A 16,815-nucleotide genomic window follows, 5' to 3' on the forward strand; every position below is an offset into this window, starting at 1 on the left:
CTGGGATCAAAAACAAGGTCACCAGGTCAAATCAAAAGAAAAGCTTGTTAACACTCTAGAGGTCACAATTTTGGCCCAATCTTAATGAAACTTTGTCAGAATGTTACCCTCAATAAAATTTTGGACGAGTTTGATATTTGGTTATCTGAAGTCAAAAACTAGGTCACCAGATTAAATCAAAGGAAAAGCTAATTAACACTCTAGGGGTCACAATTTTGGTCTAATCTTAATGAATCTTGGTCAGAATGTTACTCTCATAAAATCTTGGACGAGTTTGATATTGGGTCATCAGGGGTCAAAAACTAGGTCACCAGGTCAAATCAAAAGAAAAGCTTGTTAACACTCTAGAGGTCACAATTTTGGCCCAATCTTAATGAAACTTTGTCAGAATGTTACCCTCAATAAAATCTTAGAAGAATTTGATATTGGGACATCTGAGGTCAGAAACTAGGTCACCAGGTCAAATCAAAGGAAAAGCTTGTTTACACTCTAGAGATCACAATTTTGGCTCAATCTTAATGAAACTTGGTCAGAATGTTACCCTCAATAAAGGTAAGACGAGTTTGATATTTGGTCATCAGGGGTTAAAGAACTAGGTCACTAGGTCAACTCAAAGGAAATGCTTGTTAACACTGTAGACGCCAGCTTTATGACTGTATCTTCATGAAACTTAGTCAGAATATTAATCTTGATTATCTCAAAAACCAGTTTGAATCTGGGTCATACAGGGTCAAAAACTAGGTCATCAGGTCAAATCAAAGGAAAAGCTAGTTTACACTTTAGAGGCCACATTTATGACCATATCTTAATGAAACTTGGTCAGAATGTTAATCTTGATGATCTTAAGGTCACAGTCAAATCTGGGTCAGGTGGGATCAGAAACTAGATCACTAGGTCAAATCAAAGGGAAAGCTTGTTAACATTCTAGATGCTACATTTATGACTGTATCTTCATGAAACTTTGTCAGAATGTAAATCTGGGTGATCTTTAGGTCAAGTTTGAATCTGGGTCATGTTGGGTCAAAAACTAGGTCACCGGATAAAAACAAAGGAAAAGCTATTTAACACTTTAGAGGCCACATTTATGACCATATCTAAATGAAACTCGGTCAGAATGTTAATCTTGATGATCTTTAGGTCATTAGGTCAGGTGAGTGATACAGGGCCTTCATGGCCCTCTTGCTTATTACTAGTTGTAGGAAAAAATCAAGACCACTTTTCTGTAGTACAATATGCATGTTACATCAAATTTTGAGGTGTATTTTGACCTATCTCTACTGGTAAGGAGTTTTGTTTCGACTTAGATTTTTTAAAGATTCACTTCCCTTTGTTGTTACTATAAATAACTTATAAATTGTAACTTTTGCAAAATTTGGTATAAATGTTTGCCTCAATGAGACAGGGTGTCTGATTGTTATCATCTAAACTGGTGATATGAAATAGACAGATAAAGCAAATATATAGGTCATTCGAGCATGAGATACAAAATTACTTGAGAATATGTTCTGACATTCCTTTTAAACCAAAACCCCAGCACAACAAACTTATTTGAGTTTTTTCTAATGGTGTGTCCTCTCTAGAGGTTGTACTGTATTCCAACATGTTTGAGCAGCATGTGACAGTCTGGTTTTTTTAACAGAATGAAGCAGACGGGAGTTGGCAAAGGCGAGAGGTCATCAGCTTTGTGCTTTATTTCTTGTCTAACAGGTGAAGGTTTGGACAACTTTTTAGACATTCTCAAAGACATGGTAGCTGAAATGTAAGTTGATACATTTTTAGCTCATCGATGAGTTATTGTCATCACTTGAGCGGTGTCGGCGTCCGCGTCTGCGTCGGCGTTGCCTGGTTAAGTTTTTTGTTTAGGTCAGCTTTTCTCCTAATCTATCAAAGCTATTGCTTTGAAACTTGGAATACTTGTTCACCATCATAAGCTCACCCTATATAGCAAGAAACATAACTCCATCTGCTTTTGGCAAAATTTATGGCCCCTTTTGTACTTAGAAAATATCAGATTTCTTGGTTAAGTTTTATGTTTAGGTCAACTTTTCTCCTAAACTATCAAAACTATTACTTTGAAACTGGGAATACTTGTTCTCCATCATAAGCAGACCCTGTATATCAAGAAACATAACTCTATCTTGCTTTTTGCAAGAATTATTGCCCTTTTTGGACTTAGAAAATCAGTTTTCTTGGTAAAGTTTTATGTTTAGGTCTGCTTTTCTCCTAAACTATCAAAGCTATTGCTTTAAACTTGCAACAGTTTTTCACCATCATAAGCGGACACTGTACATCAAGAAACATAACTCTATCCTGCTTTTTGCAAGAATGATGGCCCTTTTTAGACTTAGAAAATCATGGGTAGGACAATATTTCTAATATACAAAGAAAGTCAGATGAGCGTCAGCACCCGCAAGGCGGTGCTCTTGTTATCTGCCAGTGTTGCCATTTATCACCAAAAAAATTAGTATTTAGCAACGAATTTCTCTGAAATCACATATCTTTATGATCAATACAATCATGTGAAACACATAGAGGCTTATATGTGAAGAGCAAAGAAAGCGTTTTCTCAGATATATGGGATCATATTATGGACATTTTGCTAGATATGTTCTTGCACTAATTAAAGATCTTTGATTTTGTCCTGTGGTGAAAATGACTTGCAGCAGGTTTTCTTAAAGTGAAAGGCAATGTTGTTCCAAAGAGCTATAAAAATAAAGTGTATATTTATAGTTCTTTGGTTGTTCTTATGTTAATTCAGTCTGGTAGGATTTCACAAACCATTTAAAGAAGTAAAAGAGTTATGAGCATTTAAATATTTAATCAAAATGGTAGCCATTTTGTTTCCATGGCAACAAAAATCAAAAGTGGTGGATTTATATATTAAATTTCCAGGTTCATAATTGAACTGTTTTTACTTATTTCTGCAAGACAAAATTTCTACTTTTTTAAGCTATAGTGAAAGGAATTTCCATGTTTTACATCTTACACTCAAGAAACATATGAAACTAATCTATTTAAATGGTTTTTGCTCAATGAAGAATTCAGCAGTAAATGATGTCATAAACACATCAAAATGATTGCCTCAATAATAGCCATTTTCTAAAATTTCAAACTACCATATGTTTATGCCCAAGGCATGTACTGATGCGGGAGGCATATAGTGATTGTCCTGTCCGTCCTTCCGTTCGTCTGTCCGTGCAAGGTTAACCAAATGGGACCGTTTCGTCTAGCATCAATACCCCTTACTAGAATGACTTGATTCTAATGAGATGTAAGCTGTGACCATTCCTCATCTTCAAACATTACCTGACCTCGACCTTGACTTTGACCTCATTTTGGACTTGGGTTGATTTGTATGGGCCATCTCTTGGTTAACCAAATGGGACCGTTTCCTCTAGCATCAATACCCCTTACTAGAATGACTTGATACTAATGCAGATGTAACCTGTGACCATTCTTCATCTTCAAACATCACCTGACCGCAGTTTGACCTTGACCTTGACCTCTTTTTGGACTTAGGTTGCTTTGTATCGACAAGGATGCCAACGTGGGCATCAAGCGTTTATTGAACGCAGCTTCTTGTTTTAATTAGTGATCAAATTCTTTCAGTGTTATGAAAGGCTTGAGGATGGCTTTCATATAGTTAACTTATTGTCAGACATTCCTTGCCTTTTAATCATAAAATCACCTTCAATGATTATCCCATCATTTGCAAGATTAGAGCATGCCAGTATTGTAATACATATTATTTATAATCAAACGTTTTATGTATTTTTCAGGTGTGGAAATCCTCTAAGCGATCACCCAAGTTTAACACAGGCTCGTCACCGCTCGCACCTCACCAAGTGCCTGGTTTACCTTGAGGAATAGAGGAATATAACCTCATGCCAGAACAAGGGGACATAGTGCTTGCTTCAGAGGCTTTGTGCACTGAAAGAAATCGGAAAAATAACAGGGAAAACTTCATCAGAAGAAATTCTTGATGTTACTTTTAGGGACTTCTGCATTGGGAAATAAAAGATATGTTGGATGGAATGCCAGGGGCGGTAACTTGAGACACAGATTGTGACTAATTCTGTGAAACATGTCAAAAAGTTCTTTACTGTGGTAATCTTGCAGTAAAACATTGGATGCAAAGCGGAAGGAATTTTGCTGTATATACCATTTTTATAAATTTTCAAATTGGATAATATTGATTTATTTTATTTTTTGATATTTAATAGACTTTTCTATCAGCTAGATATTGTCCTGTACATAAGCAGTCTTCTACAGAGTAGTCTCCCCTTACAATAAAGTCTGCCATTACAAAAGATATTGATAAATATTTTTTTTTTCATCATTTTAAACTAGATTTTATTTATGTTGTTTTGAGTATATTTCAAAGATTGAGAAACCAATTTGGGTGTGAAATCGAAAATAAGGAAATGATATTTGAATTTCAATTCAACAGTCATGTGATTTTCATGGAAATGTATTTGTGACAGCAATGATGAATGTAACACTAGAGGAGATAATCACTGCTGAGAGTTTGGTAAATGTTGTGTTAAAAATAGTTGCTCATCATCTCCCACATATGGCACAAAGATCATTACTCTTGTACCAATATTTCATCAGTTATCTCTTCTTCTTACTTAGAATTTAAGAATGAAGTTTTGGTGCACATTCACTCAATCTCAGTTATTACTGAGTGGATTTGATACAAACTGAAAATGGTTGTTTCACATCAGCACTCACATCATATGACACAAGGGCCTTATCTCTGGTACCAGTTTTCATGAATTATGTCCCATTTGTACTGAGAATTTTAGGTTTATTTTGACGCATTTGACTATATCTCTGATATTACAAAAGTGATTTGATGCTAACTTAAAATAATTTTTCCACATCATCATTCAGGTCATAGATAAGATTTTGGGTTAAAGTTTTAATGCACATTCACTTTATCTCATTTATTGCCAAACAGATTTGATTCAGACTTAGAATAGTTGTTCCACAATCTGACTAAAGTACATCTCCTATTACGCTACGCATAGAATCTGAGAACGACCTATTCATAGCCTCGTTCTGACGACCCTTTCGCTAGCCAATCAGAGCTTAACTTACAACATTTTGCAAATCTACCTTTAGCCTTGACGCTTGATATTTACAATTCTTATGTCGTAATGTGTCAGATAGCCGGTTAGCTCAGTCGGTAGGCCATTTGCTCTGTAAACAAGGATTCCCGGGCCCGAGCCCTGGAATGGCTGCACATTTTTCTTACTCTGCGACATTCAAACAAGTCGTCTGATTGGTTAAAATAAAAACAGCAATACTGGAAATCCAAAATATACAGAAGACGTATGTGAATGGGTCGTTCTCAGATCTTCGTTTAGAAGATCAAGTACTTAAGTCAGATTGAGTTGTTCCATATCATCATCCACATCATATGAAACAGGGACCAAAACTCTTGTACCGATATTTCATAAATTCTGTCTCATTTTACTTAAACTTTTAGTTTAATTTTGATTCTCTTTCACCATACCTCAGTTGTTTCCTAATGGATTTGATTCAAACTTAAAACTGTTGTTCCACATCCTCATTCGCATCATTTGACACTAGGTCTATAATGGTGGCACCATTATGTTATGAGTTATACCACATTATTACTTAGAATTTCAGGTTCAAGTTGTGATGCTATCTCAGCTATTACTAACTAGATTTCATTTGAACTTAAAGAAGTTGTTCCACATTATTAGCGACATGATATGACACATTGAAATTTTCCATGAATTACGTCATCCCTTTTATTTTTATTTAACGTCTTGATACCCTTTATCTTTGTCCCTGTTATTACTAAATACATTTGACACATACTTTGCTATTGTCCAACATCTTTATCCACTTTGGAGTCATTAAAAACTCAACTCAATATTTTTTTCAGATTATATAAATGGAATATTTGTATTTGTCTGAATTTGATTTGGCTTTTAAGATTGGCACAACAACAAAATCTACAAAATTGCCCCCTATAAAAATTATTGACTTTACAGTATTGTATATGATAGTTGCTTACAAAATTGACCAAAAATTAATGTTCAAACTAAACATTCCTCATATTCTTTTTTATTTGGAAGATGCAATCTGAATTAAAAAATCTCTTATAGATTTTATGCATTGCATTTAGGAAGATTTGGTATGTTAGTCAGATTGTCATGAATGTTAAAATAAGTACCGGTAAGGTTTAAATTTTATTTTTAATTCTATTTAATTCTAAAGTTTTTGCCTCGGGTGACATTCTGCCCTCGGGTTGACAATATCAATGTCACACACGCTGCCATATAATATTTGTATAATGTTACAAATGCTGCTGCTCGCAGAAAGTTGTATTATTAAGAATACTACCATTTTATTTAAAAATTAGCTGTTTAGCAAACACCTTTTATATTTCAAATTTCATCCAATTTTGTTCCTTGAAAACTATATTGTTCCTAAATAAGAAATACATCTCTTTACTTTATTTTTGTTACATTTGACTATAAAACACATATTTTATTATTACAAAAAGTAACATGTTTATCTTACTATGATTCAAATGATTACTTATTACATGTTGTCCAAGTAAAAATCATTTGTTTTATTTCTTATGAAATGTCTCATCATTAATATACTTTGTAACTAAAGTGTCACGTCAATCAATTTGGCATGAACACCTTGTTTTATCATTATATTATTTGAAATTGATATAATACGCCAGTCATATAGGCGACATTACCAGGAGGCAACAAACATTGCAATATCATCAATATGAAACAGTCACCTTTACCATATTGCTGTTGTCTCTCCAGTGGAGGTCAATTCTTCTTCAAGATCTGTACAAAACCAGTTGTTACCGAATATGGATATATGTTATGGGGATAAGGAAGATGCTAATGAAACGACGTGTCATGTGCAAAAGCTGGACCTGTCTCAAAGATCAATGCCACACTTGGAGGTCAAAAGGACATTTTTCCTGTCAGATCTGTAACTCAACAGTCCATTAAAGGATTTTAATATTGCCTTGCAGAAATGTTCCCATAGTAAGAAGATGTGTCACGCTTAACTTTCAGAGCCCTAGCTTAAAGGTCAAGGTCAGTAGTTTTTCCTGTCCAGTTCATAACTTTGTTAGGCATTAAAGGATTTAAATATTTCTTTGTACAAATGATCCCCATTGTGAGACAACCTGTCATACACAACACCCTGACCCTAAGCTCAAAGGTCAAAGTAACATTCTGAGGTCAAATATCCATGGATTCTTTTTCCCTGTCTGGTTCATAACTCTGTCATCCATGAAGGGATTTTAATATTATTTGACTTAAATGTTTCCTATAATGACACGATATGTCTTGGGCAACACTCGCATTCCTAGCTCAAAGGTAAAAAAAATAAGTGGAAACTCCACAGGTCGCTCAACACGACAAAAACAAAAATGTTGCAGGCTTGGTTTGATTGAGCATGTTCGTGGACGGTAGTGGAAATGGATACTACCGTCCAAGCTCTCTAGCTCCGGGTTGTGCAGAACTCGACATTTACACATGCTACAGGTACAAAAAAGATACAGAGACATCCGCAAATGTGTTCATATGGCGGTGCACATGCAACCTTTGAACGTGTTTATCATGAAAAGGGCACTATATAAATCTGGTATAAAAATAATAACCTTCAATGATACACTAATTCTATGCAAAGCGGCGTATGATCCCCAGTTTAAATAATGTATACTTATGGAGGCCAAAGGTCTGGTCCATAACTTTTTCATCCATCAAGTGCTTTTAATATTTATCAGCACATTGTTTGCCATAATGAGATGATGTGTCGTGCATAACACGCAGGCCCCTAGTTCAAAGTTAAAGGTCATAGTTGGAAATCAAAGGTTAGTAAGGCCTTTTTTCCTGTCTGGTCCATAACTCTGTTATCCTTCAAGGGATGTTGATATTACTTAGCACACATGTTCTCCATAAAGAGAATACTTGTCATGCGCAATACCCAGAGCCCTAGTACAAAGGTCAAGGCCAAGGTCACACTTTGCGGTGAACAGTCTAGATGTGGTCCATAACTCTACCATTAATCGAGTGATTTTGATATTACTAAGCACCATTGTTCCGTGAATGAGACAACTTATTATGCACAACACCCAGGTCAAAGGTCAAAGTCACACTAGGATGTCAAAGGTCAATATATTTAGCTCAACTATGAGAAGTATATGGAGAGCTATTCCACTCGCCCTGGTGTCGGTGTCCTTCAGCGTCCACACCTTGGTTAAAGTGTTGATGCACTGTCTTTTTTCTCTTTATTTCTTTAAATTACTTGATGGATTTGCTTCGAACTTAAAATAGTTATTCCTCATCATCATCCACATCATCTGGCTTAAGGGCCCTTACTCTTGCACCCATGTTTTATGAATCACTTTCACTTAGTTGTTACTAAATGGATTTGATTCAAGCTTAAAATAGTTGTTCCACATCATCATCCACATCATATGACAGAAGGTCCATAACTCTGGCGCCAATTTATCATGAATTATGACCCCTTTTCACTTAGAATTTTAGGTTAATTTTGATGCATTTTCACTTTATCTCCGTTATTATTAAAGAAGGGATTTGATTCAAACTTAAAGCAATTGTTCAACATCATCACCAACACCATATTACACAAGGGTCATAACTCTGGGTCATGTGGGGTCAAAAACTAGACTCCCAGTTTAATTCTTAAATTATGTCTTAAAATTAGAATCATCACTTATTAACTGAAACTTTTAAGTTTTGTAGCATGTAGCATTCCCTAGGACATGTAAATATTTGATTTCTGAATCATTGTGCTATTTCCAGAAGAGTACATTCTCATTGTACAAATACAAACCCAAATGCTTGAAAATGCAGCACTCTGGAGGTTGTAAAGGTATTTCAAACTTTAGCTCTAGCGGCCCGTAAAAGAGGCCAAGTGCCCCAATATGTATAAAATTGGGAGAGGACCTTATAACGATGCTACATACCAAATTTAATGAAGATCTTTAAAACAGTCTGAAAAGAAGTCTTTTAAAGTTTTTTTCTATTTTTAGCTCTAGTGACCCCTATTCTACTTGCCCTGGCGTCGGCTTCGTATTCGGCGTGACTGTTTTGGTTAAAGTTTTTCGGCAACCTTTGTTGTTTGTTTTTTTTTTTGTTACTATTGCTTATATCTTACTGTAACTTCACATAAACATTGTCCAGCATACAAACAAAGTATGTGCAGGGGCTGGGCCCATTATACCCAAGGTCAACGTCACCAAGGTGTTATACTTAGGTTATTTTTAAGGTTAAAGTTTTTCGGCAACATTTGTTTTTCTGTCATATCTTTGTTACTATTACTTATATCTTACTCTAAGTTCACTTAAACATTGTCCAGCATACAAACAAAGTATGTGCAGGGGCTCCGCCCATTATACCCAAGGTTAAGGTCACAAACGTGTTATACTTGGAATTATTTTCGTGTTAAATTTTTTCAAAAGCTTCGTAGACATATCTTTGATACTTTAAAAGATTAATGACTTGAAATTAAAAATATTTATAATCATCATCTGCATGTGTGGTTACAATCTCCATAACTCTAATTGTATTTATTAACAGAATTATGCCCCTTTCATACTTAAAGTTTTTTGGCAATCTTCGCTTTCTAGATAGAACTTTAGTACAATATAAAATAAAGACTTGAAACTTATAATGTATCTTTATCATTATCATCAGCATGTGTGGTAACAATCCCTATAACTCTGATTTGTACTTTTGGCCAAATTATGCCCCTTTCATACTTAAATTTTTTGGCAAACTTTGCTTTCTGGACATAACTTTGGTACTATATAAGATAATTACTTGGAACTCAAAATATTTTTTTACCATCATCATCTGCATGTGTGGTAACAATCCCAATAACTCTAATTTGTGTTCTTGACAGAATTATGCCCCTTGGTGTATCTTTCTTTTAAAGTAGAGGTATTTTATTGAGACATATATTCATTTTAGGGTTAAGTCGCCGAATAGTGGAGCGCGCTGTCTTACGGACAGCTCTTGTTTCAATGAACAGTTTATAGTTTGTTTTTAATCCAGCCTTGAGCTATATTTTCAGGTTTGGACAGTTGAATCTTAGGGGATATCCCTATAGAAATATAATTCAATAAAAATGTGCACTAGGTTACATCAGGTGTTAGCATTGTACAGAAGGACGTTACAAATATGGACTGGTAACTGCACTTGGTATATATCCAGCCTAAGTTTGAAACAGTTTTCCACTGAAGTTTTAAATTCAAATGAATATTCAAACTTTGGGAGTGTTAAATTTAAAACATTAGGGTGCAAATCTTTATGTTTGACACGTCAGTGACATTAAAAGACATAATTCTGAAAAGCCTGGGACTACTATATTCTTGTTATCATCTGGACATGGTAAATGTGGACTGGCAATAATCAGGATTTCAGGACCAAGTGCTTTACGGGCTTCCACATTGATTGGGCAATTAAAGCATGTTCAAGTACCAAGGGAAGCTACTCTGGGGAAACTGATAGATCCAGAAACTGGAGTTGTCATGATAAAGGCATAGTTATAGTGTTTTCAGGTATCATGTACTATATTTAAAATTCATGGTAAATCATTCCATTGATTTACCTTATCATTGATGTATATAATCACTGATGAGTTAAGACCTTGTTTTGATAGTATCGGCGAGCATCATTTTTTTTTTGACAGTGTTAAAAATCACTGGAAAAAGTTTGTCTGTTTTGTATAAAAGATATTTCAATGAACATTGAAATCATTTACTTTCATTGAATGAAATCTTGCAAACTTGGCAAAAACAGCTATTAAGTGGCGATATTACAATTTGCGGATTTCAAATTGAAACTTTGAAGACTGGAAATATTGCTTGTTCGTTGGGGTTTAGTTTCATGGTTTGACACAACCATGGAACCCATGAACATTTATCCCTCTTGAATATTAATAATATTACAGTGATTAAAGATAATTATATACATTATTATTCTTACACAATATAATAATTCTTTTAGTTTGTCTTATGTTTATTTAGTTTACTACTTTTGCTTTTAGAATTTATTTCAATATACACAAATTTAGTATCAGATATTATTTGATTATTTTGGGGCCTCAATTAGAAATTATTTTATTACATTATGTGCAAATTTTGTATTGAACATTATTTGATCATTTCAGGGCCTCATTTAGAATTTATGTTTAAATGTGTAAATTTTGTTTGAAACACTTTTTGACTCATTACAGGGCCTCATAGTTTTACTGGTGAAGATTGTGTTGGATTTCAAGTACATGGAGGCCCTGTTGTGGTGTCAGCTGTACTTACAGCCTTGCATAAAATACCCGGCTGTCGGCAAGCAGAACCTGGTGAATTCACCAGAAAGTACAGATTTACTTATTCTGTATTTACCCAGTATTACATACATATTTTTCAGTCTCTCTGTTTACTTAAAATAAGAATGGAACAAGAGATGTAAACAAATCCATATTAATCTATAATAATTCCAGTTTTGTGTTAATTTTTGACTTTAAGTCAACATCATTTATTCATGTATATGTGTATATAATAACAAGATTATTAGGTGGCCAAGTACAGCAGACTAATTTAACAGTCATTTTGTTATAAAAAAAAAACATTTTTCACAGAGCTTTTATGAATGGAAAGGTGGACCTGACAGAGGTCGAGGGTTTAGGAGATCTTATACACTCTGAGGCTCAGCGTAGACAGGCACTCCGACCAGTGGAGGGGGACCTCAGTAAACTATATAGCAAATGGCGGACAACATTTATAAAGGTACTGTATTAATAGTTTGTCTTTTTTGACCATCCAACCTTCCAGCTCACCTTAGCAAAAAGTGCTTGGAACTTGTAGGTTCATTAGATATCTGTTGTCGGTCCATTTACAATGTCTTTAAAGAACATCTCCCCCAAAACATCTAGCCAGTTTCAAGCAAAGTTTACAGGAATACTCCTTCAAATCTAGGTATTCAGTGCAAAATCCTGTTTGCAGGGGCTACTTTTCTTTGTATGGCTGTCCGTGCCTTTCTGACAAAACAAGCATCCAGCATGAAAACTTGTAATTTGCCAACTGTTAGTATGGGTACACTACCATTGTTAGGTTTTTTCTAAGTTTCGAAAAATTTTGATCTGGCAAATTGAATTTGAATTACCATACTTATTTTCAGTGTGCCGCAGACCTTGAAGCATTTATTGACTTCAGCGAGGACCAGAATATAGAAGACCATGTTCTACAGCAATGTAAGTTTTGGAACAAAAGCAGAAACTACAAAAAACATACAGATAAATCATTATTATTTGTTAGGGACTAATTTTCATGTATTTCGTGTTTGTGTCTTTCCTCTGAAATAACTCCCCACAAAAGATTATAATTTCTGTTTTTTTTTATTCCTTAAAATGTATAATCCATAAATTTATATCCACTCAAGATTGCCATTTTGGTCAAAACAAAAAAAAATATGCCCTTGAAATTAATTTCCTCACAGTATTTTCTTTAAGCACCAGCTGAAGGGTTACTATATTGCTTTACCACTTCATACAGAAAATAAGTGAGAGATATGTCATTCTCGATTCAAAAATTAAATTTGATTTATCCTTTGAACTTTGTAGGAATATTATATGATTGCAGTTCAAATATATAAATAGTATCACCATAGCGAGCACTTCATTAATTATTGTCAGTCCCCTAGACATACTGATGATTTTGAGCAGATGGAGGAGGGGGTCGAGAAACTATCATGTATAACAGTTAAACAATGATGAATTTAGAGGTTTAAGAGAATTTCAAACCTCCAACCTCTGTTCTGTAACAGCTAGTTTACGACCAAAACAGCAGCGTTAAAACTTTGTACATTTACATTTCTTTTTACCTTGATGTAGTAAAAAACAGGATACATTTGCTACAAGATGAAAGAGAGAATCACCTCAATGACAAGAGACAAGGTGAGAGGTTGAGACAGGGTGTTCATGTTGTCATTATTGGAGAACCTAATGTTGGCAAGAGCAGTTTACTCAATGCTATATGTGAGTATTAAATCTTATACAATGTATTCATTTTTTAGCACAGCTATTCAAAGAATATGTAGAGGTATTGCAGTTATCAATTTGTCAGTGTCTGTATCCTGATTTGGTAAAGTTTTTGTATGTAAACTGGTATCTCAGTAACCACTAGTGGAAATGGATTGAAACTTTACACACTTATTCACTGTGATGAACTGATTTGCATTGGGCAGGTTCCGTAGCTCTGCCTATTTAGCTTGACTATTCAAAGAAAAGGTAGAGCTATCGGACTTACCTGTGCATTTGTGTCCACATCGGCATTCCGAATTGGTTAAGTGTTTGTGTGTAAGCTGGTATCTCAGGAACCAGTTATGGCAATAGATTGAAACTTCGCATATTCACAGTGATAAACTGACTTACATTGCAAAGGTTCCATAACTAGATTTTGCATTATTAAAAAATAACTATGCCCTCTTTCCAACTTATAAATTTCTGGTTAAATGGATTGAAAAAGTGGAAAACCACAGCACAGGTCGCCCATCAAAGGCACATGAAAAAGTCCTTTGGATAGAAACATTGATATTATTAATTGATATGTTATGTGTGTAACATTAAGTAGAGGGAACACCCCTTTTTTGGTGAACACCACTGGGATGGCAATAATGTACTTATTGTAGGGAGTTTGTTGAATTTTGTACAGAAATACAGTTAATCAAATTTGACTATAGGCAGGAGACTAGACTATCAGCTTGTTTTTCTAATTGTTTATAGGTCAGAGACCTGCTGCCATAGTAACTGATGTGGTAGGTACCACTAGAGACGTGGTAGAAACTCATGTAAATATTGGAGGTTATCCTGTGTTACTGAGTGACACTGCAGGAGTGAGGGAAACACAAGATGTTGTGGAGAAAGAGGGAGTAAACAGGGCTGTGAAAAGGTTGAAGCATGTTTTTATTTTGTTATTATAAGTTTCTGATTATAATAAATTGTTTCCTGTTCGAGGAGAATGGTACATCAAAAAGTTGTTTGTCTGTATTTATCTGATGTGTCTGTAAAAGTCTGTTTTATTAAAAGTTCATCCATTTTGAAAAGTTCAGCCATTTTGACATAGGAGAGTCTTTTATATGAACTTCTTTCAAGTTGGGTTACCAGAATTGGTTCATTTTAAGTATACTGTGATATGATCAGGGCAAGTTTATTTGTAGTTACACTCCACCAGTATTTGGCAGAATAATGGCCCTTTTCTGACTTAAAACTTTATTTATTAAATGGATTTAGTTCATTTATGGTACACAGGGATGTGATTATAAAATACAGATCAGTCTTGATTTTTGTTACAGTCTACCAAGTTATGGTGGAATTAAGGTGCTTTTCAACTTGAAATTTGTAAAACATGTCTTTGTTTCATACATAAGTGCAGTTCTACTTGGATTTTATTTAATCTGCCGAAAGGTTGACAGCTCAAGTAATTTGAACATAGTTGGCAGATATTTGTTTGTTTTTCTGTGTATGTAGAATATTTCTCACTAAGATGTGGGGCAATTTTTAAATTGTAAACATCTTCATGAAACTTGATCGGAATGTTTATCTTGATGATCTCTGCGCAAAGATTAAAACTGGGTCATGTGGGGTCAAGAACTATTTAACCGGCTCAAATCAATAGCTTGTTTACACTTTAGAGGCCACATTTCTGACCCTTTGTTCATGAAACTTGGTCAGAATGTTAATCATGATGAGTTCAAGGCTGAGTTTGAATCTGGGTTATGTGGATTAAAAAACTAGGTCACTCACTCAAATCTTAGAAAAAGCTTATTTATACCCAAGAGGCCACATTGCAATTCAGTCAGAATGTTTATCTTGATGAGCCCTTGGCCAAGTTTGAAACTGAGTCATTTGGAGTCAAAAACTAGGTCACCTACCCAAATCAAAGGAAGCTTGTTAACATTCTTGAGGTCACATTTATGACCCTATATTTATGAAACTGATCAGAATGTTTATCTCGATGATCCCTAGGTTAAGTTCGAATTTGGATGGGTCAGAAACTAGATCACAAGCTCAAAAAAACAAAGGAAAATATCAAACAGGGAATGCCACGCACCAAAAGCGCAGCCTCCTCAAAAAGACCCCCCCCCCCCCAGCACGCAAACGTGTGCACCACACACACACACACACACACACACACTCAAAGCTTACACATCAGGACAAAACGTACAACACACACACACACACACTCAAAGCCAGCACATAAGGACAAGACGAACAATAAGTATACACACACGCGCGCACACAAAGTCAACACACAAGGACAAAACGAACAAACAAAGGAACACAGTGGGGCACCGCCTTGGAACGGTCAGTGGCAAAAACACCACTGGGGAGCTTAAACCGGTTTATGGTGCGCACCCAACCTCACTCTTGCCTCCACCATGTTCCAAAGACATGGGACAGTGTAAATAAAAGTAATCCCCTCCAGGTGAATCTCTAACACACGTAATGGAAACAAAAAGGCATGGCATGTAAAACACAAAAATGCTCGTGTATAAATATATAAAAAGCAAACCTTAAGAACCAAAAACGTATGTACTCAATGCTTTTTCACAAGTCACATGAAAAGCTTGTTGGCACTGTAGAGGCCGCATTTATGATTCTATCTTCATGAAGCTTGGTTAGAATCTTTATCTTGATGATCTCTATGCCGTGATCAAATCTGGGTCATGTGGGATCAAAAGCTAAGTCAGCAAGGCAAATAAAAGGAAACTCCTGTTAACACCATAGAGACATTAGGCCCAATTTCTCAAGTAAGCGATCCAGGGTCATTATGACCCTCTTGTTTACTTTTGTTGTCCTTTCAATTCCTCTTGGTAAGATGAATGGACTGAATTTATTTCAAGTACACAGGGATATGATCATAAATACAGACCAATTTAAATATTAGTTATAAACCACCAATTTTTGGCAGAATTATAAATCTTTTCTTTCTTAATATTTTGCAAATTTTTTATTTCTCTAAGATAACTTTTAAAGTGATAAATGGATTGAAATAATTTTGGTACACAGGTATGTGATTATAATATAAAGGCCAAGTTTAATTTTAGTTACACTTCACCAGTTTGTGGTGAAGTGATTGCCATTTTCAACTTAAAATTTGTAAAACAGATCACTGGGTCTGTACAGAAGGGCATCGTATGGGAGTACTTTTCAGTCTTATAAAAGCTGACAGTTCTAGTATTCTGAAAATTGTGAGCAAATGTTTTCTGATGTGGCAGAGAAATAGATAATATTTGTTGTGTGTTTTGTTTTTTTTTCTTTGATTTTTGTATATGGAATATCTCTTACCAAGAAAGGAAAAAGTTTTTAAATTTGGGGCCTCCGTGATCAGGTGGTTAACGCCACTGACTTTGAATCACTTGCCTCTCACCGATGTTTGTATGAGCCTCACTCACTTCTTCATGTTAGGAAGTCATTCAGCTGGCTTACGGACGGCTGATGGTTCTACCCAGGTGCCCTCCCGTGATGAAATAATGCAAGGAGGGGTATATGGTGTCCTCCATCATGAAAGCTGGAAAGTCGCCATATGAACTATAATTGTTCTAGCGCATGTTAAACTCAACAAAAAAGTTTTTAAAATATAAAAATTGTCTCTCATTGAGATGAAATTTAATAAATGAAATAGTAATATGCATTTTACAATAATCTCTAATCTTAGTGATGGAAACAGATGTGCATAAATATAAATGATGATATACATATTGTGATCACACATAA

The 16,815-nt window shown here is 35.0% G+C and overlaps 1 protein-coding gene across 1 annotated transcript in view; it reads left to right on the forward strand.

Annotated features, from left to right (window-relative positions):
• The window catches only part of LOC123523109 (tRNA modification GTPase GTPBP3, mitochondrial-like), a 39,591-nt gene that overhangs the window by 3,050 nt on the left and 19,726 nt on the right, over positions 1-16,815 (forward strand). Inside the window, exons 2-9 of the mRNA XM_053550325.1 lie at positions 1,640-1,759; positions 3,780-3,845; positions 10,369-10,582; positions 11,281-11,416; positions 11,667-11,827; positions 12,219-12,291; positions 12,931-13,074; positions 13,822-13,987. Of these exons, the coding sequence (XP_053406300.1) occupies positions 1,640-1,759; positions 3,780-3,845; positions 10,369-10,582; positions 11,281-11,416; positions 11,667-11,827; positions 12,219-12,291; positions 12,931-13,074; positions 13,822-13,987 (1,080 nt within the window). The remainder of the gene's footprint in view (positions 1-1,639; positions 1,760-3,779; positions 3,846-10,368; positions 10,583-11,280; positions 11,417-11,666; positions 11,828-12,218; positions 12,292-12,930; positions 13,075-13,821; positions 13,988-16,815) is intronic.

The sequence above is a fragment of the Mercenaria mercenaria genome, chromosome 8 (genome assembly GCF_021730395.1).
Source record: "Mercenaria mercenaria strain notata chromosome 8, MADL_Memer_1, whole genome shotgun sequence".
Classification (NCBI taxonomy): Eukaryota; Metazoa; Mollusca; class Bivalvia; order Venerida; family Veneridae; genus Mercenaria; species Mercenaria mercenaria.